Raw genomic sequence first — 24,601 nt, 5'->3', positions numbered from 1 at the left:
TAATATCCCATCCAATATGAAGTTAAACTAATTTTTATTACAAACAAGTAGTAAAAGTATATATAAATCGGAAGAAATTGCACAAATCACTTTTAGTAATCAAAGAATAAAATAAAAATTAACAGCGACTCCAAGAAAGACTACAAATGAATGACTCAGTCTCAAATGTCTAACATACCCTTTTCTCTATATGCAACAAATGAATTGGTGTTTTTACCCCTTGCAAAGAATTGGTAAGTTTTTATACCTTCTATATAATGGAACAAGTAGCTAAATGTTGCATACTGTCGTCATGACTAATGTTGTTGATATGATGATGAAGTTCCTTCAACACCATCATGGTTATTGTTGTTAAAAACAAATGATAAGTCAGATCTCATAAACTAATTAAGATCAAAACTGGATTTTGTATAAATCAAATCTCATAAATGATATTCGCCATTAAAACAAAGAACCAACTACATAGTGCAAATAACTATCCGGAAAAAGAACACATAAATGAGGCTTGCTTAATTATAAGAAGCTCTAAATGAAGTTAGTCAATTTAAGCTCCTCCAAGATGCCTACCAGGTGAGGGCTAAGTAACAACTAAATTTAAAATTTCTATAACAATTTTTACGAAACTTACATGCCCATCATGGTAAGCACGAACTTCATGGTTCAGTACCGCTTCGTTACCCATAATGAAAATAACAAAATTTACCAAAATCGACCCATATCGACTGTGTACTTGTCAGAATTGAACCATAGGTACCCCACCAAGCTCACGGTAAAGAAAATTTTGAATGGCTTCAATGCAAATAACAGATGATACAATAAGAAACTTTCGAAAAAACAATTTACGGTATTGACACGCCACCAAACTCACTCACCCCAAGACAATACCCAAAGCTCCCAACCCATGTGGAATTAACAAATGATGCAATCTAAATTGTATTAACAGAAAGTATGTTGAAAACAAATGCTAAAAACCTTTTGCAGCCCCCCCCCCCCAAAGAAGTAAATCACACGCCAACACGAAAAGGATACCAAAGAACTATACCGCCAAAAACATGTGAACGCCAATAATTCAGAATCCTGCAGTAGCCCTTTTTAGCGTGCACACCAAACACATGCATAAAACCAAACCCATAATGGTATAGTCCTATCACCAAGACACACACCAATGAGATCGAACCTCACCCGCACCCAAAAATTGTTAAGTTAATATTTTAACATCATAGCTCCGGTTTTCCAACACATACCACTCCATCAAGCTTTATTCCCCTTTCCAGACCCATTTGCATCATTCTTGAGGAAAACAGAAGGCGCAATCTAGGATGGGTTATCTAAAACAATTTGTTTGGAATTTATTACCATAGACCTGTTGCAAGACACCCTCCACACACCCTAAAGGAAAACACACGCCACCACTAAAAACGATATGGAAGAATAAGGAATTATACCGCCAAAGAATCACGAGAAAGAAATCAAGCAATCCCCAAATAAGAAGAATGTAAAACAAAAAATGAGAAAATAAATAGGGGTGGAGGTAAGAGATGTGTTGTTGACCTTTTGCGTCATTGAAATGATATCTGAATCTTGAACTCTTCATAATCCTTTGAGCAACAAATCAAGCCACTTCAGTTCTCATACAAAGAAAAGATGGAACATCTGACCTCAAAAGTCAAACTAAATTACCTTTATTGCACGACGTTCCCAGAAAAATGCGGGGTGAACTTTGTCTTTAAGATACCAAACTTTTGGGCAAAACACCACTCAGAAGCACACAGCTTGATGCTAAACTTAAATGTCGATGTTTCTGACAAAGCTTCAAATGTAAGCATGGCAGCATGACAACACCATCATCAGAGTCATAACAAGCAACTTTATCCACTGAATAATCAACTGCTAAGATTGATAACACCGTGTTTGAAGTAATAAAGGGTGGTTCTTTCATTGGGTCAACTGTACTCACCAAAATATCTAAGGGAGCCAACTCAAATGGTGATCTTTTTTCATACCTCAGAGACAAATAATCAAGGTATATTTCATGTTTGATTGGGAACCATTCGGTAAATTAATCAAAGATCCATGATACTACGAACCATATCTCAAGCCACAAAGCATCTGCATCACTAACTACATAGAGAAGATGAAACGGATTAGTAAGTTTGGGGTTATAACAGATGATTTTGTGTCGAAACGGTCCAGGCTGGGTTAACCCACAAAGACTTCTTTTGCATATTTCAAAATATTTGACGTGTTAAAACTATTATTACAAACAGAAAGATACAATAATAACCTAAGACTATGTTCCCGAGTTTCATTTAACAAGGGAAGAGAAAGGAATTAAAAGGAAGAGAGTAAAAAATGTGTTCCAGAGATTTTTTTAGGAAGGGAAGTGGTGAGAAAAGAAAGGAAACAAGGGGATAATTGATGCAAATATTCATCCTCCCAATTTGGAGAGATTTGGTGAGAAGAGATTATTATGAATCTCAGACTTTTTTAAATTTCCTAAATTAGCCTCTAATTCATTATAAATAAACTTTCTTTTCTTTTCCTCCCAACTCGGGAACACATAAACTGATTAATTTCCTTTCATTTCCTTTTCTTTTCATTAAACTCGGGAATACGAATATAATCACATCTTTTCCTTTCTATTCCCTTATAATTCCCCTTACTTTCTCTTCTATCGTTAAATGAATCTCGGGAACATAGTGTAAATCCTCATCACATAAATTATTCATTTTATTACAGTAATAACCTAAAACTATTATTACATAAATTATTCATTTTATGTAGAAAAAATTGGGTGCCTTGAAGTCATTTGGCCTGGATCTAATCATTAGTTGCGGATATAGAAAATCATTATAGGGGCAACGTTTCAAAAAAAAGGGTAACAAAATCGAAAAAACATCAAATTTTTCCAAAATTTGCACTACCATTGGAACGTCAAGGGGTAGCGGGGACTACCCCTCTTATAAAGCTATATGTAACACCTCGTAAAACCATACCCAATAAAATAAAGACACGTGTCATGCAAGATAAACGTGTCATGAAACCCGGATCAAGTAAAAGATGTAAGGTAGGATTTAGAAGTGTCGACATGTTAACTAATACCTCTGAGCGACCTATTTATAAATCCCAAACTTTAATATACTTTATAAACATCTAATATATTCAAATCCGGTGATTTTAATGAAGTATAATTCAATTTGCATAAGAAATGGATCCTATGTTCCACACGACAAATTCCTTTCAAAAGCATGCATTAATAAGTCCAAGAGAAACTCATGTGCTTAGCAACACATGCAAGGACATGCAAAGCATGTCCCTATGGACCGCAAGGCCAAGGGCTTACAGTCCGTAAGTCTTGTAACTGGGCATCTCAGATGAAGGTCGGTTACGGACCGCAAGGGCAAGAGATTACGGTCCGCAAGAGGTGCTTACGGACCGCAAGGCTTCTTGCTTACGGTCCGTAAGACTGTCGCTGGCAGCAGATTTTGGACAGCTGCCTGTTCAACCTGTCACACCGCCTCATTAGCATGGTATTCGAATACAGGAGTGTGGCCAACAGATTTTCATGCATAGGGACACATGGGGATTGTTGGGTGTCGAATCCAGCAAATAAAATAATAAGAAAACTACTAGTATGGGTGGAAGTAGAGTTCGTGTTCACAGGATACAGGTTAACTAATTATGCCAAAATGTTTTAAACACAGATACGATTGTATTGAAAGGGGGGTTTTAAATTTAACTAAATGTAAAAACAATTTATAATTTTTAGATTAAAAAGAAAATCTAATTAAAGGGGTTGGAAAATTCAGATGTTAAAAACTAATTCAACACCAGGGCAATTTCTTGATTCGGTTCGACTTACGATCATTAACGGTCACGGTGCAATGATCCTTTTAAATAATAGTTTGTATCAATACTAGATGTCACGCAGTTCGGACATCCACCCCATCTAATGTCTAACCAAGCGCAGTTCGTCGGTTAGAGCCAACCCGCTACTCTAAACTCACGCCGTTCGGATTTTAGTGTGCGGGTTGCGTGATAGAAGTATCGATTATAATCAAACACACACGCCGTTCGGTATGTTTAACTAGATTGTATGATTCTATAACGAAACCGAGCTCATAGACAAACACAACCCGTTATTTGTTCCTTTTATCAAAAATCAAAACTGGTTAAGGTTTTAAAACTTGATGAACTTTATTAGAATAATTAACAAAGTGGCCAGTTTCATTAACAAACTAATATATATCCGGTAAAATATCCGGATTTAAGATCAAGAAACACACAAACAACCCACTAAAATAATTGAATCTAACATAACCGTTTCACATAAGTTTATGAATCAAATCAAAGAAAACAAACCCCGATGTCGAAACTATAAAAGACTAGCCGGACATGATGGCTAGTTCAATCAATACAAATGAGTAACAAAACATCCAAAATTAAAACTTACGAAATAAAATACCAAAACAGTTCTTTCCTTTTGTTGTTCTAGAAAATCACCCCAAAACCAAAAAAATGCTTTTCCTTCTTTTTTTTTTTTTTTCTTCGATTCTCAATGCCAGCCGTCCAGCAGATGGTTTCCTTCTTTTTCTGCTTTGTTGTTGATGATGATTGTTATATTCTATCTCCATTTCTTTTTTTTTTTTCGTAACCATTGAGGCTTGTGAGCCCAAATCACATTCAACACATTCTCTTTAGATTCAGCCCAATATAATGGGGGTTAGGCTCAAACTAGTAGTTGTACTTCAGATCACACGAACTATGAATTAATAAATTCATCAATTAGCCTTTGATTAGTGAATTCCTTATTTAGCTCATGTTCCTCTTGATCGATCAATCTCTTTAATGCTCATTACCGTTCGCAAGCGCTCCGCACCTACAAAATTATTAAAAACGTCCAAAATAGATTCCCTCCCACAAAAACAAATGTTTCGCAAAATAATGTGGTATAACTATGAAATATGCATCATATGTGACGAAATTTTAATATTATAGTGCTATAAAACATGCCTAAAAATGCAACTAACAAATCTCCCCAAGCTTAAACCTTTCCTTGTCCTCAAGGAAGTCAACAACAAGAATAAACCGAGAAATAAACATGAAAAATAAAACACATATGCATGCTCACTATTTTTTTTTTCAACCCGCTTCTTTTATTCCGGAAAATAAACTTGTAATGAGATCATATCTAAAATATCAACTCCCATTACATTCGAACCCAGGAAATACTTAAACGTGTAACCGCAATTGTTGATATTTTGTGTCCCTTTAAACTCAAACCCGCTTAATCACAACCAAATGTTTTCTGCTTAATAATATACAAACTTACCAACATGGTTTAATCGTCCCCACGCCCAACACCTATGGCAACATCTACCCAACCTCACGACTTTTTGAAGATTTCCAAAACCACACTTGATGCGACCATGCACCCAAATCATGACACGATAGTTATTATTTTTTCCGTTTTTCAAGGGGTCGGGACTTTTCTCCCTAATTTGCTCAAATATTTATTTTTTTTCGATTTCAACTTTTTTTTTCAAATTTTTGGCATACATTGTGCTCTTTTACCCCTTCCTTTTTCTCTCTCTCTCTCTCTCTCTTTTAACTATAATAACCTATGAGGTCAATTTTTCACCTATGTCATGATATGGGGAACATGGTGTGTGACAGAGGATATGCAACTCAACCGATTTTTGGCCGGGATCAATTTTTGACCACAAGCATCAAGATGGGAAGCTAAACACATATATTCAATTAAGGTTATTGCATACAACATTGGCGTTCCTAAGTTAGGGCCGAGCCTATCAACACATCCCAAATTATCTATGTTTCCTTCCCCAAAGTTACCATTTCACGCATAAGCTTTGACATGCCAGAAATCATATCATTTCTCATTTTTTTTTTCACAAATCATTCTCAGCAGAACAGAAACGGGTTTTTTTTTTGCACATATATACACACTAAATGCAATGAACATGAAAAATGCAACTATATGCAACTATTTACAAACTAGATGATGCATGCTAAAATTGAAAACATAAAAATTACCTCTGATCTCAACCTCCCCAAGCTTAAGATATAGCATCGTCCTCGAGACTCGGAGATGAGTGTGTAAGAAATCTACGAAGGCGGTTGCGGTTGTTTGTTTCGTTTCACTCATATGTCAACAATCATCAAGAGCATCACCATTGAAACCGATTTCCTCTAAATGGATAAACATTACTTATGAATATTGCCTCGAACCCATGATACGCAACTCAAATTCAATAAACCCGAGATAAAACACAATGGTTCAAACAAAAGCAACAAACCACTAATTCGGATGCAAAACAAAACCAATTCAGTAAAATGTATTTCATTGAACCCAACCAATTTAGCAAACCCAGTTCAGTGTCGGGTTAACTTAATCGGGATCGGACTGTTTGGTTCTAGTAACAAAGATTAAACCTAAACTGTTCTTAGGGCTTGGTCAGGTGGGTGACAGGGGTGTGGGTTATCAAAGGCAGCATGTGTGACAGAAAAGAGGCGAACCTCTGTAGAGATGGAGAGAAGAAACGGAGACTTACCTGATGTCGGAGACCGGAGACGAGTGGCAGTTGGGGTGCGCGATGGATGAGTCCGGCGACGTGGTGGGTTGCCGGTTCAGGTGGCAGCCGGCGGTTGAATACGATGGCTGGTGGTCGAAGAGGGTGAACCGGCGAGAGATGGAGGTGGTGCAGATTGGTGAGGGTGTGCGGTGGACGACGGAGAAGGGCGATGGGGGGATGAGTGATTTGAAGGCGGAGGTGGTCGGAATAGATGAGCGGCGGAGAAGGTGGATGACTGTTGTGGGTGTCGACGAAGGGATGAGCAGTGGTGGTGGTGGTTGAACCGGCGACGGAGACGGAGGTTTGTGGCTGAGCAGGGCGATGGTGTTGTCTTGTGAGAGGAGGAGACGGTTGGGGCTGATGTTAGGGGGAAAGTAGGGTTTTTTTTTTAATCTTATTATTACTAGTTGTTTACTATGCGCGCGCGTTGCGGCGCGCTAAACCAAATCGTTCTATAAGAATGACAAAACATGTCAAATAACAAAAAGTAACTCAAACTAAAACGTCACGTATTTTCGGTACCGGTTCGGCACCGGTATTCACCGATTTTTACCCTCAAATACAACCCCCGCCCAAGGGGCCACGCCGAAACCCAAGCCCACCCGGGGTGGTGACTTGGGCGTTTGTACCCAACCCACGACACAACCCCAACCCCATACCCCATATTCTAATATTTCCTAGATTTTTTTAACACATAGCCGTTGGCAAACGGCTCGCACAAACGGCTACTTGTCTTGGCCAATGAGATCCCGTCATGTCATCTTGCTAGCCCCGCCCAACGCTCGGGCTGAAACCCCCCGCCTAAGGGTCACGCCGAAACCCAAGCCCACCTGGGGTGGTGTCTTGGGCGTTTGTACCCAACCCACGCCACAACCCCCATATTCTAATATTTCCTAGATCTTTTTTTTAAACACATAGCCGTTGGCCAACAGCTAGCCTAAACGGCTACTTGTCTTGGCCAATGAGATCCCGCAATGTGATCTTGATAGCCCCGCTCAACGCCCGGGCTGAAACCCCCGCCCAAGGGGCCTCGCCGAAACCCAACCCACCCGGGGTGGTGAATTGGGCATTTGTACCCAACCCACGCCACAACCCCCGCCCCATTCCCCATACCTCATATTCTAATATTTCCTAAATCTTTTTTTAAACACATAGCTGTTGGCAAACGGCTAGCCCAAACGGCTACTTGTCTTGGCCAATGAGATCCAACCATGTCATTTTGATAGCCCCGCCCAACGCCCGGGCTGAAACCACCGCCCAAGGGGCCACGCCGAAACCGAAGCTCACCCGGGGTGGTGACTTGGGCGTTTGTACCCAACCCACGACACAACCTCCGCCCCATACCACATATTCTAATATTTCCTAGATTTTTTTTAAACACATAGCCGTTGGCAAACGGCTACTTGTCTTGGCCAATGAGATCACGTCATGTCATCTTGATAGCCCCGCCCAACGCCCGGGCTGAAACCCCCGCCTAAGGGGCCACGCGGAAACCCAAGCCCACCCGAGGTGGTGACTTGGGCGTTTGTACCCAACCCACGCCACAACCCCCGCCCCATACCCCATATTCTAATATTTCCTAGATCTTTTTTTTAAACACATAGCCGTTGGCCAACAGCTAGCCTAAACGGCTACTTGTCTTGGCCAATGAGATCCCGCAATGTCATCTTGATAGCCCCGCTCAACGCCCGGGCTGAAACCCCTGCCCAAGGGGCCACGCCGAAACCCAACCCACCCAGGGTGGTGAATTGGGCATTTGTACCCAACCCACGCCACAACCCCCGCCCCATACCCCATACCTCATATTCTAATATTTCCTAAATCTTTTTTTAAACACATAGCTGTTGGCAAACGACTAACCCAAACGGCTACTTGTCTTGGCCAATGAGATCCAACCATGTCATTTTGATAGCCCCGCCCAACGCCCGGGCTGAAACCCCCGCCCAAGGGGCCACGCCGAAGCCCAAGCTCACCCGGGGTGGTGACTTGGGCGTTTGTACCCAACCCACGACACAACCCCCGCCCCATACCACATATTCTAATATTTAATAGATTTTTTTAAACACATAGTCGTTGGCAAACGGCTAGCCCAAACGGCTACTTGTCTTGGCCAATGAGATCACGCCATGTCATCTTGATAGCCCCGCCCAACGCCCGGGCTGAAACCCCCGCCTAAGGGGCCACGCCGAAACCCAAGCCCACCCGAGGTGGTGACTTTGGCGTTTATACCCAACCCACGTCACAACCTCCGCCCCATACCCCATATTCTTATATTCCCTAAATCAATATTTAATTAATATATGTACTGTTCATTCCATTCAAATTTTATTAGTATATAATTTTATTATTATTAGGGGAGGAGGGGTGGTTCACTAGTGATAGTTTCTAAAACTCTCACTATCCAATCAAATCATACCATGTCATCAACCAAATTTTATCACTAGTGATAGAAATGTAAGGGGTGGTATCACTAGTGATGGAATTCTATCACTCCCAAATTTTTTTAATTTTTTATTTTAATATTAAAACAATAAATCAATGTCTGAATATTTAGTGGATTTGAGGGGTTCAAAAGGAATCTTTGTCTGAATATCACTAAATTTGAGGGGCTATTCAATTGCAAAACGACAGAATACATTTGGCCCTTACTAAATACAATGCGTTATATAAAGCCCGCGTTATACTTTTCCAACGCGTTATAAATTTGAGGCGGCGGTGTTCCGTGATGGTTCAATGAGTGATGGGGTGGTATAACGGACCACCCCGTGTGGCCTTATTAATTATTATTATCAGCTCTTAAACATCTCTTCCAATTTTTTTAACAGAATGCTCACCCGGCCGGGTGAAGGCTTGACACGTCCGGGTCAAGGACCTGAATGTTTTTAATAATTTCCAACATGCCCGGGTTATTTTTATATAATTTCTAACACGGTCGGGTTAACGTTCTGAAATAAAAACACACTTTCACACGGTCGGGCCATTTTTTTTAAATATCCAACGCGGCCGGGTTAAACTTTTGACTAAAAAAAACTATTTTTTTTTTGTTTTTATATATTTTTTTTTTGTTTTTTTTAACTAAAATAAAAGAGAACAATATGAAATCACGGGTTGCCTCCCGCGAAGCGCCTTTCTTTCTCGTCTTTGGCTAGACTTGGACCTTATTTCGTTAATCTGGTGCTTGCTCAATACACGGAAGAAGCTTTTGAATAATACTTGGTGATTTGAATTTTGGTGTTTTGTACTTTGCTTTCTTCTGTGGGTCCATCAGGGTCGTAACATCCATCGGATTCTCCCCAAGCTTGAACTTTTCAGTAAGTTCTTTTGTCGGTGCTTCATCAATACTTCTGTTATACACTAATGCTTGAACATCATGGTTAGACAACTCAAAACATTCATTAGTTAGTGGTTCAGTGACATCTATATAATTCAAAGACGAGACATCACTAGGATAACGCATCGCATCATCTATGTTGAAATTGATTACCTCCCCATCAAATTCCATAGAAAGAGTGCCATTATAAACATCAATTTTAGCCCTTGCGGTTTTTAAAAATGGTCTTCCTAATAAAATTGAACTGGAATTTGGGGCGTTTTCATCTTCCATGTCTAGCACATAAAAATCAGCTGGAAAGACTAATTCATTCACTTGTACCAATATATCTTCTAATACACCTTTTGGGCGTACTATGGATCGATCGGCCAATTGAATGACTACCCCGGTCCTCTTTAACGGTCCTACATTAAGTGTTTTGAAAATAGAATTTCGTAGGACGTTAATAGAGGCTCCAAGGTCGAGCATGGCTCGAGGTATGTTAAGATTTCCCAATTTACAAGGAACGGTGAAAACACCTGGATCCTTGCACTTTGGAGGTAATTTCTTTTGTAAAACAGCTGAAATATTTTCACTTACCTTGACTGTCTCATTACCTTTAAGTTTCTTCTTTGATGTACAAAGTTCTTTGAGGAACTTTGCATACCGTGGGACTTGTTTTATGGCATCAAGAAGTGGAATGTTTACCTCAACCTTCCTGAATGTCTCCATGATTTCTTGCTCTTCCCTCTCCTTCTTTGTGCTTTTCAGCCATGATGGGAATGGAGCTATCGGAGTAAAATTCATTTCACTTCTAACCGGTTCTTGTAATTTCATCTTATCCCGGTTCTTCTTCTCAACAACAATTTCCTCTTCTTCTTGCATACTCGGACCGTCGTAGCTCTTTCCACTCCTCAAGGTAATGGCACTCACGTTGTGCTTTGGGTTATTCTCGGTTTGTGCGGGCAATTTACCATGAGACTCTAATTTACTCACCGAGCTAGCAAGTTGAGCCATCTGTTGTTCCAAGTTCTTGATGCTAGCTTTAGTTTCCTGTTGGAACGTATGCGTGTTGGTTGCCAAGCTTTTCACAATATCTTCCAAAGACATTCCCGAGCTTCCCACTTGTTGTTGTACAGGTGGTTGTTGTCTAGACTGATAGTTTTGTTGTTGTTGATTACCTTGAAAGGTTGGGCGTTGTTGATATTGTTGAGGCCTTTGCTGGAAATTCATGTTGGGAGGTTGTCCCCAATTCTGATTGCCTCGGTGTTGTTCATATTGTCTTGAATTTTGCCCCGGATAACCTCCAAGTGCTTGTGCTTGTTCAACATCATCTTGTAGTGTGGGACACATATCAGTGGGGTGTCCAAATTGTAGACAAATTCCACAAGCTCGGACTGGTGGCTCAGTACTCTTGTCCTTGGTAAGTTGCATGATTGCTTTGGTTAACTCAGCTAGCTGGGTTTCGAGGTGAGGAGTGCTCACTTCCTTGACTGTTCGTGGAACATCCGTGTACCACTCATCATCCTGTGCCGAGTGCTTGGTGTCTTCAGCTATGGAGGTAATCAAGGCTCTTATCTGAGTCGGTGTCTTATCAAGTAAAGCTCCTCCACTAGAGGCATTAATCAAACTTAGCGTATAGCTGTTCCTTCCGAAGGAGTTCCAAAATAAGACGTAGATGCTGCTCGTGTTCCTCCTGACTCTTGGAGTAGATCAGAATGTCGTCGATGAAAACAATGACGAACTTGTCAAGATAGGGTTTGCACACCCTGTTCATAAGGTCCATAAATACAGCAGGTGCGTTCGTTAACCCGAACGGCATGACAAGAAACTCGTAGTGGCCATAACGAGTTCTGAATGCGGTCTTGGAGACGTCCTCATCCCGGACTCTCAGCTGATGATAACCAGACCTCAAGTCTATCTTTGAATAGTAACACGACCCTTGCAACTGGTCGAATAAGTCGTCTATGCGTGGAAGAGGATAACGGTTCTTCACCGTCACCTTGTTGAGTTCCCTGTAGTCTATGCACATTCTGAACGTACCGTCTTTCTTTTTCACAAATAGTACTGGAGCTCCCCAAGGCGAAGAGCTTGGACGAATGAAGCCCTTTTCCAAGAGCTCTTGTAGCTGCTTTGATAGTTCCTCCAGTTCTGATGGAGCTAGACGATATGGTGCGCGAGCTATGGGTGCTGCTCCTGGAGCGAGCTCGATTTGAAATTCGACCTGACGGTGAGGCGGTAAGCCAGGTAAGTCTTCAGGGAACACCTGAGGGTAGTCACGTACAACTGGAATATCCTCCAATTTCTTTTCTTTTGCTGATGCGTCTGTAACGAGTGCCAAGATTGCGGTGTGACCCTTCTGCAGGCACTTCTGAGCCTTCAAGAAAGAGATGATGCCAACCACTGCACCACTCTTATCGCCTTGAACTTCAAGAGGTTCCTGACCAGAACGTGGAATACGAATAATCTTCTCGCTGCATAAGATCTCTGCCTGGTGTTGAGATAGCCAATCCATCCCAATCACGACGTCGAAACTACCCAAAACTATGGGAATGAGATCGATAGAGAAAGCTTGACCAGCTAGGATAAGATTACAATCCTGAACTACGTGCGTGGCTTCTAAACCTTTACCGTTAGCTAACTCTACTACATGTTTGGTGGGTAAAAGTGTTGGTGCACGTTTTAGTAGTTGACACATTTTCACAGACATATAGCTTATATCCGCACCCGAATCAAACAAAACAGTAACGTAAATATTGTCGAGGAGAAACTTACCCATAACTACGTTGGGATCGTTCACTGCGTCGCCTCGACCTAGTACGAATGCACGACCCCTTGCCTCATTGCCGTTGTTGTTTCCCCCATTGTTGTTGTTGCCATTGCCCTGATTGTTGTTGTTGTTGTTCTGGTTCCTATTTAATTGAGGACAGTGCCTCTTGAAGTGGCCTTCTGCCCCACACTGAAAGCATACTTTGTTGCCCTGTTGCTGATTCTGCTGTGCCTGTGGCTGCTGCTGGTTTTGGTTCGCAGGACGAGGGCTTCTACAATCCTTAGCCTCATGACCCATCTTGAGGCATCTTTGGCAGCGCCCCTTGTTACACTGGCCACCGTGGTGTCTACCGCAGTTGTTGCACTTTGGGAGGTTCCCCCAATATCCGCCCTGCCTGTGACTACCTGAAGAATGCTGGCTGGGACTCTGATGACTGTCAGTCTTTCGCTGCTGGGCCTGAGACTGAACTGAAGCTGATCCCCTGCTGGAATCCCCATCCCATTTTCTCTTACTGTCACTGGGAGTAGCAGGAGTAGCTGAAGTAGTAGCGGTAGCAATAGCGCTGAGGCGTTTAGGCAGTTTGTTCTGATCTACTGCCTGGTCTGTGATGCGGTGAGCGAGGCGTTGAATCTCCTGGATGTTATCAAGATTAGCCGAAGTAACGTGGCTCTGGATCTCTGGCGCCAATCCCTTGAGATACATCTCAATGCGCTTGTATGGAGGGTCCACCATTGTTGGGCACAGTACGGCCAGCTCATTCGACCGTTTAGTATACGCTTCGATCTCTGACCCAACCATTTTCAAATTATACAGCTCGTCTTCCAACTTGTGAATATCTTCACGAGTACAATATTCCCTCTTGATAAGTTCCTTAAAATCGTTCCAGGGTGTGGCGTTAGCAGCTGCCAACCCTAAGATCTGAACTTGGGCGTTCCACCAAGTTAATGTTATCCCTTCCAAGGTGCCAGTTGCATACTTGACCTTGCGAGCCTCAGGGCACTCGCACATTTCGAATACTGACTCTAGCTTCTCAAACCAGTGGAGGAGTCCAACTGCTCCTTCAGTGCCACTAAAGGTACTTGGACGGCAGTCCATGAAGTTCTTAAAAGTGCAGACAGGTTGCTGCGCGTGTTGACCTATTGTGTACGAATAGGACGAGATTAAATACGAGAGTCAATGCAGGATCTAAGGATCCTAGTATGAATCTATACTGCAGGGTATACTACCTGCTTGAGCAGCTGCAAGTGCCGCAGCAACTTGAGCTTGAACGAGAGCCTCTAGCTGGGCTTGAGTCATGTTGATTCGTCCAGACATGATCTTCATAGTAAAAGTAACGTAAGTGAGAGTGGTTCGCGAGTAGGGCGATGACAGAAAAGCGTAAGCACATAGGTATTCTCATGTAATAGGATCATGTGTATCTAAGAGTAATGCGAGCAAAGTTCTAAGCAGTTCTAGCATACAGGCAATAAACATAAACCTTATTACCTAGGATGTCGAGTCTTGCACGTGGAGCGAAGCGTCGTTGTGGATCGTTGAGAGCACTGTTCTGGTTATAGTCTGGTTTTAATAAAAACGTTTTCCCATATTAAAACCTAGTTCTCTATAACCAATGGCTCTGATACCAATCTGTCACACCCCCCAAAATCCACCTGCGAAGTATCACCGCTTGGGAGCGTGACATGACCAGGATCAAGCCACCAATTATATTAAACATAGTATATAACAATAACCATAGACATAATTGATGTTCAAAACCAAACATTGTATATGTAGCGGAAGCATTTAAGTAAAAACCCAATCATAAGTGTTAACGTATGAAATATCATAAGTGTTTAGTAAGCATTCATGAATACTTGTCCACAACGACCCGCTCCTCCTTGTGCAAGCTCCATAAAGTACCTAAGGTCCTGCAAGGCATGCAGCAAATAATCAACAAACTAGTTGAGCGAGTTCACAGAAAGTAAATGCGTAATAGTAAGTTCATGAGTATCAAGTGGCTCTACTGGGCCAGTATAGGTTTCTATTGGTGGGGGCTTCCCATGTCATCAATCCACTAGACTATGCGTAAGCATATGTGTTCTTCACAACCGAGAACAGTAATACGTACAAGTTTACGCAGGATTTACGTAAGTATCCTTCACAACCGAGGATAGGGTACGTGGGGGTTTACGTAGGTTTTACGTAAGTGCCTGACACAACCGAGGCAGTAGTGAGTATCCGTTCACGCAGGTTTTACGTGAGTATCCTTCACAACCGAGGATAGCGAGTAGCATAAGTGTACGTAGGTTTTACGTACGTGTCCTGCACAACCGAGGACGATGGTATGGTAGTCTAGTACTGGTATCCGAATGAATCTATTCAATCTTAACAATCCAACCCAATTCCCAACCCGGGAATCCCATGCCTTGGCTGTGTGAACTCACCTTGGTTTGCTCGGCAGATAATTTATTCGTCAATAAACTTTATTCAATCAAGTCCTATCATAGGTATTATGTCTAATCAGATTCGCATACAACTATTCACGTATTCAGGTAGCACATAGGTCACGTTTCATATAACCACACATACTTAATCGAATTACATGAAGAGTATCATATCGCAGTCATTACATATCCTAGTTCGACACATGCAACAAACATCGGTTCAATCAAGTGTGCTTAAGTGACAAGATCGGCCCAAACACACTCGGCTGAAGCTGGATCCTCGGCCCAGTTGCACTCCAGGCCCACCAGGGGGGGTGCCGTGTGCGGCCTGGTCCACGGCTGCCGTACAACACATATGGGAGCCCACTAATGAATTTCTAACCCATATTCAGTAATTGAATCAACATGCCCAAATAATAAAAAAAAAACACAATTCCATTTATTTATTGAATACCATAATTGCTTTCTGCCATCATCACATGGACTACCCAATGTGTCTATCTAATTGGACCGTTTGTGAGTGGGTTGTTGTTAAATCTTGATATTTGAATGGCTCATATTAAATTCACTGGCTGACACAATATGTTTGTTATATTACATACGATTTGGCCAAGTATAAGACAAGAACTCATATAGCATGATCATAAATTCATTGACTAAATCACATAAAGGGGCGGCAACCAGAATCCTAATCTCCATCCTATTGGGCCGCCATTAACAATATGATCACATGAAAACCGTAGATTATGAACTCATGTTTACTTTATAAAATCATGTGCAACTTCAGAGAAAATCAGTATTCACCATCATTATGTCTAGGATTTTCACCAACCACAACAAGTCCTAGGATCCTACAGCAACATTTACTCATAACGCATGCATTCAATTCAATTCCTATCAATCACCAACAGTTTATCACAACCATTTATTTCATGCAATTTGATAAGCTTTACACCTTTGACTAATACTTACAATACAATCAAGAGGTGCACATGGATCAAGAATATAAAGTCACAATTTCACATGGCCATCCATTACACATGGGTTGATGGAAATCAAGGAATCATAAATTCACATGAGCCGTCATTACATTAGCCAAGGTTAAACAATCATATCTAATTACTACATACAAGCATATAGGACCCTTTTCTTTTTTTTTTTTTTTTTTGCAATACATATATTCAAAGCAATCACAAATTAAGAGAACATGAATTAATACTAACCAATATTATATGGAGAATGTAATGATGGTTATCAGATCACGAGGGGCGGGGGTTATACTGCCGCACGAGTTCTTGGAACTAGGTAGGGTATGGAGTTGAATTTCTTGTGATCAAAGTTACAACATTACATACCTATATACTACAATTTGGGCGGTGCATTCCTATTCGGCCGATACTGGGCTTAAGCCCAACAACTAATACCGAGATTTTATGTGAACAAGGGGGCGGCTCCTATTCCTAATATTGTCACAAATGGCCCAATGAAGACATATACCTATGCTAAGAATTTACTAATTGTAATTAAACATTATATTACCATCACATACGAAATTCTTATTTTTATCATCATACGGAATGTGAAAGAGGAATACAAGGAAACAGGATCGCGCGATGAAGAGATACTGACCTTGAGAGTTCGGGTTGTCACATTATCCCCAACTAATTGGAAATTTCGTCCCGAAATTTGGTATGCACTCACTGAGGAAGCTAGGTAAGTTCAATCGTTCACTGGTTTTCCTGGGGTGTCACATCCTCCCCCCGTTGATCTGGAATTTCGTCCCGAAATTCCGAAGTAGTAGCTTCAGCCTCAGTAGTGGTTGTATTGGTTTCGAATAACTGGGGGTACTTTTCTGTCATCCTGTCTTCGCGTTCCCAGGTGTACTCTGGGCCACGTTTGGAGTTCCAACGTACTCGAACAAGAGGGATTCTCTTGTTTTTGAGGACCTTCACATCCCGGTCCGTGATTTCGACTGGTTCATCGACGAACTGCAACCGCTCGTCGATAGTGAGTTCTTTGAAAGGAATGATAAGGGTCTCATCTGATAGGCACTTCTTCAGATTCGACACGTGAAAGACATTGTGAACTGCTCCGAGTTCAGCTGGTAGGTTCAACTTGTAGGCTACTTTGCCTATCTTTTCAATGATTTCGAACGGTCCGACGTACCGCGGATTTAGTTTGCCCCTTTTGCCAAAACGTACCACACCCTTCCAGGGTGAGACTTTCAATAATACCCGGTCCCCGACCTGAAATTCCAAAGGCTTTCTACGCTTGTCCGCGTAGGCTTTCTGACGGTCGCGTGCTGCCGCCATGCATTGTCGTATCTGTGCTATCTTTTCTGTGGCGTCCACTACAATCTCTGGACCCGTAATCTGACTATCCCCCACCTCTGCCCAACAGAGAGGTGACCGGCATTTACGTCCGTACAATGCCTCGAATGGAGCGGCTTGTATGCTGGTGTGATAACTATTATTATACGAGAACTCCACCAAAGGGAGGTGTTTTTCCCAGCCGTTGCCGAAATCGATGACGCATGCCCGAAGCATGTCTTCAAGAGTTTGGATCGTTCGCTCAGACTGCCCATCCTTCTGAGGGTGATATGATGTGCTCATGTCTAATCGTGAGCCGAAAGATTTGTGCATCGCTTGCCAAAGCTCTGACGTGAATCGTGCATCCCGATCCGAAATAATGGAGGTGGGCACTCCGTGCCTCGAAACAACTTCTTTAAGATAAACGTCTGCGAGAGTGGAGAACTTATCCGTTTCCTTTATAGCTAGGAAGTGTGCAGACTTGGTGAGTCGATCCACGATCACCCATATGGTATCATTCCCACGCTGGGATCTAGGTAGGCCTGTAACGAAATCCATGGAAATTTCTTCCCATTTCCATTGAGGTATCTTAGGCTGCTGGAGTAGGCCCGCTGGTTTCTGGTATTCAACCTTCACTCTCGCACAGGTCAAGCATTTTCCAACGTACGTAGCGATGTGGGCCTTCATGCTAGGCCACCAGTATGTAGTGCCGATGTCGTGGTACATTTTGTCCGACCCTGGATGTACCGAGTAGCGAGACTTGTGAGCTTCATCCATTACAAGTTCGCGTAGACCGCCATAAAGTGGGACCCAAATACGCCCCGTTACATAGTAGGCGCCGTCTGCCTTCTGTTCCAACCGCTGTCGTGAGCCGCGTAGGGCTTCTGCCTTGACGTTTTCTGGTTTTAGTGCTTCGATCTGAGCAGTTCGTATCTGTGCTGGAAGGCTAGACTGAATCGTAAGCTGTAGCGCTCGCACGCGTCGAGGTAATGTGTCTTTCCGACTGAGGGCATCAGCCACAACATTGGCTTTGCCTGGATGGTACTTGATGGCGCATTCGTAATCGTTCAGTAACTCGACCCATCGCCGTTGACGCATGTTCAAATCCTTTTGCTTAAGGATATGCTCGAGACTCCTGTGATCGGTGTAAATCGTGCACCTGGTACCGTACAGGTAGTGTCGCCATATCTTAAGCGCGAAAACAACAGCTCCCAGCTCTAAATCGTGCGTCGTGTAGTTCCGTTCATGAATCTTGAGTTGACGTGAAGCGTAAGCAATAACCTTGTCGCGCTGCATTAACACACATCCAAGTCCCCGAATGGATGCATCACAATAAACCACGAAGTCATCTGTGCCCTCTGGCAGAGAGAGAATAGGTGCGCTGCACAGCCTATCCTTTAGGTACTGAAATGCAGTTTCCTGCGTGTTGCCCCAATGGTAGGTGACACCATTCTGTGTCAGTAGTGTAAGTGGTTGCGCGATCTTGGAGAAGTCTTTGATAAACCGTCTGTAGTAACCTGCCAAGCCCAAGAATTGGCGTATTTCCGTTGGCGTTCGTGGTGCAGGCCAGTTCCTGATCGAGTCTACCTTGGATGGATCGACATGGATCCCATCCTTGTTTACTACGTGGCCTAAGAAATGGACTTCACGAAGCCAGAAGTCGCATTTCGAAAACTTAGCGTATAGCTGTTCCTTCCGAAGGAGTTCCAAAATAAGACGTAGATGCTGCTCGTGTTCCTCCTGACTCTTGGAGTAGATCAGAATGTCGTCGATGAAAACAATGACGAACTTGTCAAGATAGGGTTTGCACACCCTGTTCATAAGGTCCATAAATACAGCAGGCACGTTCGTTAACCCGAACGGCATGACAAGAAACTCGTAGTGGCCATAACGAGTTCTGAATGCGGTCTTGGAGACGTCCTCATCCCGGACTCTCAGCTGATGATAACCAGACCTCAAGTCTATCTTTGAATAGTAACACGACCCTTGCAACTGGTCGAATAAGTCGTCTATGCGTGGAAGAGGATAACGGTTCTTCACCGTCACCTTGTTGAGTTCCCTGTAGTCTATGCACATTCTGAACGTACCGTCTTTCTTTTTCACAAATAGTACTGGAGCTCCCCAAGGCGAAGAGCTTGGACGAATGAAGCCCTTTTCCAAGAGCTCTTGTAGCTGCTTTGATAGTTCCTCCAGTTCTGATGGAGCTAGACGATATGGTGCGCGAGCTATGGGTGCTGCTCCTGGAGCGAGCTCGATTTGAAATTCGACCTGACGGTGAGGCGGTAAGCCAGGTAAGTCTTCAGGGAACACCTGAGGGTAGTCACGTACAACTGGAATATCCTCCAATTTCTTTTCTATTGCTGATGCGTCTGTAACGAGTGCCAAGATTGCGGTGTGACCCTTCTGCAGGCACTTCTGAGCCTTCAAGAAAGAGATGATGCCAACCACTGCACCACTCTTATCGCCTTGAACTTCAAGAGGTTCCTGACCAGAACGTGGAATACGAATAATCTTCTCGCTGCATAAGATCTCTGCCTGGTGTTGAGATAGCCAATCCATCCCAATCACGACGTCGAAACTACCCAAAACTATGGGAATGAGATCGATAGAGAAAGCTTGACCAGCTAGGATAAGATTACAATCCTGAACTACGTGCGTGGCTTCTAAACCTTTACCGTTAGCTAACTCTACTACATGTTTGGTGGGTAAAAGTGTTGGTGCACGTTTTAGTAGTTGACACATTTTCACAGACATATAGCTTATATCCGCACCTGAATCAAACAAAACAGTAACGTAAATATTGTCGAGGAGAAACTTACCCGTAACTACGTTGGGATCGTTCACTGCGTCGCCTCGACCTAGTACGAATGCACGACCCCTTGCCTCATTGCCGTTGTTGTTTCCCCCATTGTTGTTGTTGCCATTGCCCTGATTGTTGTTGTTGTTGTTCTGGTTCCTGTTTAATTGAGGACAGTGCCTCTTGAAGTGGCCTTCTGCCCCACACTGAAAGCATACTTTGTTGCCCTGTTGCTGATTCTGCTGTGCCTGTGGCTGCTGCTGGTTTTGGTTCGCAAGACGAGGGCTTCTACAATCCTTAGCCTCATGACCCATCTTGAGGCATCTTTGGCAGCGACCCTTGTTACACTGGCCACCGTGGTGTCTACCGCAGTTGTTGCACTTTGGGAGGTTCCCCCAATATCCGCCCTGCCTGTGACTACCTGAAGAATGCTGGCTGGGACTCTGATGACTGTCAGTCTTTCGCTGCTGGGCCTGAGACTGAACTGAAGCTGATCCCCTGCTGGAATCCCCATCCCATTTTCTCTTACTGTCACTGGGAGTAGCAGGAGTAGCTGAAGTAGTAGCGGTAGCAATAGCGCTGAGGCGTTTAGGCAGTTTGTTCTGATCTACTGCCTGGTCTGTGATGCGGTGAGCGAGGCGTTGAATCTCCTGGATGTTATCAAGATTAGCCGAAGTAACGTGGCTCTGGATCTCTGGCGCCAATCCCTTGAGATACATCTCAATGCGCTTGTATGGAGGGTCCACCATTGTTGGGCACAGTACGGCCAGCTCATTCGACCGTTTAGTATACGCTTCGATCTCTGACCCAACCATTTTCAAATTATACAGCTCGTCTTCCAACTTGTGAATATCTTCACGAGTACAATATTCCCTCTTGATAAGTTCCTTAAAATCGTTCCAGGGTGTGGCGTTAGCAGCTGCCAACCCTAAGATCTGAACTTGGGCGTTCCACCAAGTTAATGTTATCCCTTCCAAGGTGCCAGTTGCATACTTGACCTTGCGAGCCTCAGGGCACTCGCACATTTCGAATACTGACTCTAGCTTCTCAAACCAGTGGAGGAGTCCAACTGCTCCTTCAGTGCCACTAAAGGTACTTGGACGGCAGTCCATGAAGTTCTTAAAAGTGCAGACAGGTTGCTGCGCGTGTTGACCTATTGTGTACGAATAGGACGAGATTAAATACGAGAGTCAATGCAGGATCTAAGGATCCTAGTATGAATCTATACTGCAGGGTATACTACCTGCTTGAGCAGCTGCAAGTGCCGCAGCAACTTGAGCTTGAACGAGAGCCTCTAGCTGGGCTTGAGTCATGTTGATTCGTCCAGACATGATCTTCATAGTAAAAGTAACGTAAGTGAGAGTGGTTCGCGAGTAGGGCGATGACAGAAAAGCGTAAGCACATAGGTATTCTCATGTAATAGGATCATGTGTATCTAAGAGTAATGCGAGCAAAGTTCTAAGCAGTTCTAGCATACAGGCAATAAACATAAACCTTATTACCTAGGATGTCGAGTCTTGCACGTGGAGCGAAGCGTCGTTGTGGATCGTTGAGAGCACTGTTCTGGTTATAGTCTGGTTTTAATAAAAACGTTTTCCCATATTAAAACCTAGTTCTCTATAACCAATGGCTCTGATACCAATCTGTCACACCCCCCAAAATCCACCTGCGGAGTATCACCGCTTGGGAGCGTGACATGACCAGGATCAAGCCACCAATTATATTAAACATAGTATATAACAATAACCATAGACATAATTAATGTTCAAAACCAAACATTGTATATGTAGCGGAAGCATTTAAGTAAAAACCCAATCATAAGTGTTAACGTATGAAATATCATAAGTGTTTAGTAAGCATTCATGAATACTTGTCCACAACGACCCGCTCCTCCTTGTGCAAGCTCCATAAAGTACCTAAGGTCCTGCAAGGCATGCAGCAAATAATCAACAAACTAGTTGAGCGAGTTCACAGAAAGTAAATGCGTAATAGTAAGTTCATGAGTATCAAGTGGCTCTACTGGGCCAGTATAGGTTTCTATTGGTGGGGGCTTCCCATGTCATCAATCCACTAGACTATGCGTAAGCATATGTGTTCTTCACAACCGAGAACAGTAATACGTACAAGTTTACGCAGGATTTACGTAAGTATCCTTCACAACCGAGGATAGGGTACGTGGGGGTTTACGTAGGTTTTACGTAAGTGCCTGACACAACCGAGGCAGTAGTGAGTATCCGTTCACGCAGGTTTTACGTGAGTATCCTTCACAACCGAGGATAGCGAGTAGCATAAGTGTACGTAGGTTTTACGTACGTGTCCTGCACAACCGAGGACGATGGTATGGTAGTCTAGTACTGGTATCCGAATGAATCTATTCAATCTTAACAATCCAACCCAATTCCCAACCCGGGAATCCCATGCCTTGGCTGTGTGAACTCACCTTGGTTTGCTCGGCAGATAATTTATTCGTCAATAAACTTTATTCAATCAAGTCATATCATAGGTATTATGTCTAATCAGATTCGCATACAACTATTCACGTATTCAGGTAGCACATAGGTCACGTTTCATATAACCACACATACTTAATCGAATTACATGAAGAGTATCATATCGCAGTCATTACATATCCTAGTTCGACACATACAACAAACATCGGTTCAATCAAGTGTGCTTAAGTGACAAGATCGGCCCAAACACACTCGGCTGAAGCTGGATCCTCGGCCCAGTTGCACTCCAGGCCCACCAGGGGGGGTGCCGTGTGCGGCCTGGTCCACGGCTGCCGTACAACACATATGGGAGCCCACTAATGAATTTCTAACCCATATTCAGTAATTGAATCAACATGCCCAAATAATAAAAAAAAAAAACACAATTCCATTTATTTATTGAATACCATAATTGCTTTCTGCCATCATCACATGGACTACCCAATGTGTCTATCTAATTGGACCGTTTGTGAGTGGGTTGTTGTTAAATCTTGATATTTGAATGGCTCATATTAAATTCACTGGCTGACACAATATGTTTGTTATATTACATACGATTTGGCCAAGTATAAGACAAGAACTCATATAGCATGATCATAAATTCATTGACTAAATCACATAAAGGGGCGGCAACCAGAATCCTAATCTCCACCCTATTGGGCCGCCATTAACAATATGATCACATGAAAACCGTAGATTATGAACTCATGTTTACTTTATAAAATCATGTGCAACTTCAGAGAAAATCAGTATTCACCATCATTATGTCTAGGATTTTCACCAACCACAACAAGTCCTGGGATCCTACAGCAACATTTACTCATAACGCATGCATTCAATTCAATTCCTATCAATCACCAACAGTTTATCACAACCATTTATTTCATGCAATTTGATAAGCTTTACACCTTTGACTAATACTTACAATACAATCAAGAGGTGCACATGGATCAAGAATATAAAGTCACAATTTCACATGGCCATCCATTACACATGGGTTGATGGAAATCAAGGAATCATAAATTCACATGAGCCGTCATTACATTAGCCAAGGTTAAACAATCATATCTAATTACTACATACAAGCATATAGGACCCTTTTCTTTCTTTTTTTTTTTTTTTTTTTTGCAATACATATATTCAAAGCAATCACAAATTAAGAGAACATGAATTAATACTAACCAATATTATATGGAGAATGTAATGATGGTTATCAGATCACGAGGGGCGGGGGTTATACTGCCGCACGAGTTCTTGGAACTAGGTAGGGTATGGAGTTGAATTTCTTGTGATCAAAGTTACAACATTACATACCTATATACTACAATTTGGGCGGTGCATTCCTATTCGGCCGATACTGGGCTTAAGCCCAACAACTAATACCGAGATTTTATGTGAACAAGGGGGCGGCTCCTATTCCTAATATTGTCACAAATGGCCCAATGAAGACATATACCTATGCTAAGAATTTACTAATTGTAATTAAACATTATATTACCATCACATACGAAATTCTTATTTTTATCATCATACGGAATGTGAAAGAGGAATACAAGGAAACAGGATCGCGCGATGAAGAGATACTGACCTTGAGAGTTCGGGTTGTCACATTATCCCCAACTAATTGGAAATTTCGTCCCGAAATTTGGTATGCACTCACTGAGGAAGCTAGGTAAGTTCAATCGTTCACTGGTTTTCCTGGGGTGTCACATCCTCCCCCCGTTGATCTGGAATTTCGTCCCGAAATTCCGAAGTAGTAGCTTCAGCCTCAGTAGTGGTTGTATTGGTTTCGAATAACTGGGGGTACTTTTCTGTCATCCTGTCTTCGCGTTCCCAGGTGTACTCTGGGCCACGTTTGGAGTTCCAACGTACTCGAACAAGAGGGATTCTCTTGTTTTTGAGGACCTTCA

At 42.6% G+C, this 24,601-nt stretch overlaps 1 protein-coding gene and 2 long non-coding RNA genes across 3 annotated transcripts; all 3 read right to left on the bottom strand.

Annotated features, from left to right (window-relative positions):
- Positions 1 to 821: 821 nt before the first annotated feature.
- LOC110899193 lies at positions 822 to 2,192 on the bottom strand. Its single transcript, XR_002569991.2, has 2 exons — positions 1,681 to 2,192; positions 822 to 1,598 (listed from the first exon to the last, which is right to left on the bottom strand). It is a non-coding gene; the product is annotated as an uncharacterized LOC110899193 (long non-coding RNA).
- Positions 2,193 to 4,297: 2,105 nt separating this feature from the next.
- On the bottom strand, positions 4,298 to 6,960 carry LOC118485378. The gene is made up of 3 exons (XR_004875719.1): positions 6,573 to 6,960; positions 6,055 to 6,210; positions 4,298 to 4,879 (listed from the first exon to the last, which is right to left on the bottom strand). It is a non-coding gene; the product is annotated as an uncharacterized LOC118485378 (long non-coding RNA).
- Positions 6,961 to 9,759: 2,799 nt separating this feature from the next.
- On the bottom strand, positions 9,760 to 11,337 carry LOC110901609. The gene has a single exon (XM_022148419.1). The coding sequence runs from the start codon at positions 11,335 to 11,337 to the stop codon at positions 9,760 to 9,762; it is 1,578 nt and encodes a 525-aa protein (XP_022004111.1).
- Positions 11,338 to 24,601: the final 13,264 nt, after the last annotated feature.

This window comes from Helianthus annuus, chromosome 13, assembly GCF_002127325.2.
Source record: "Helianthus annuus cultivar XRQ/B chromosome 13, HanXRQr2.0-SUNRISE, whole genome shotgun sequence".
NCBI classification, from domain to species: domain Eukaryota; kingdom Viridiplantae; phylum Streptophyta; class Magnoliopsida; order Asterales; family Asteraceae; genus Helianthus; species Helianthus annuus.
The sequence above is the reverse complement of the archived record's forward strand: the minus strand, read 5'-3'. Positions and strand labels throughout refer to the sequence as shown.

Coding starts and splice junctions, on each gene's coding strand:
- LOC110901609 (XM_022148419.1), bottom strand. CDS start 11,337: ATGCAACTTACCAAGGACAAGAGTACTGAGCCACCAGTCCGAGCTTGT.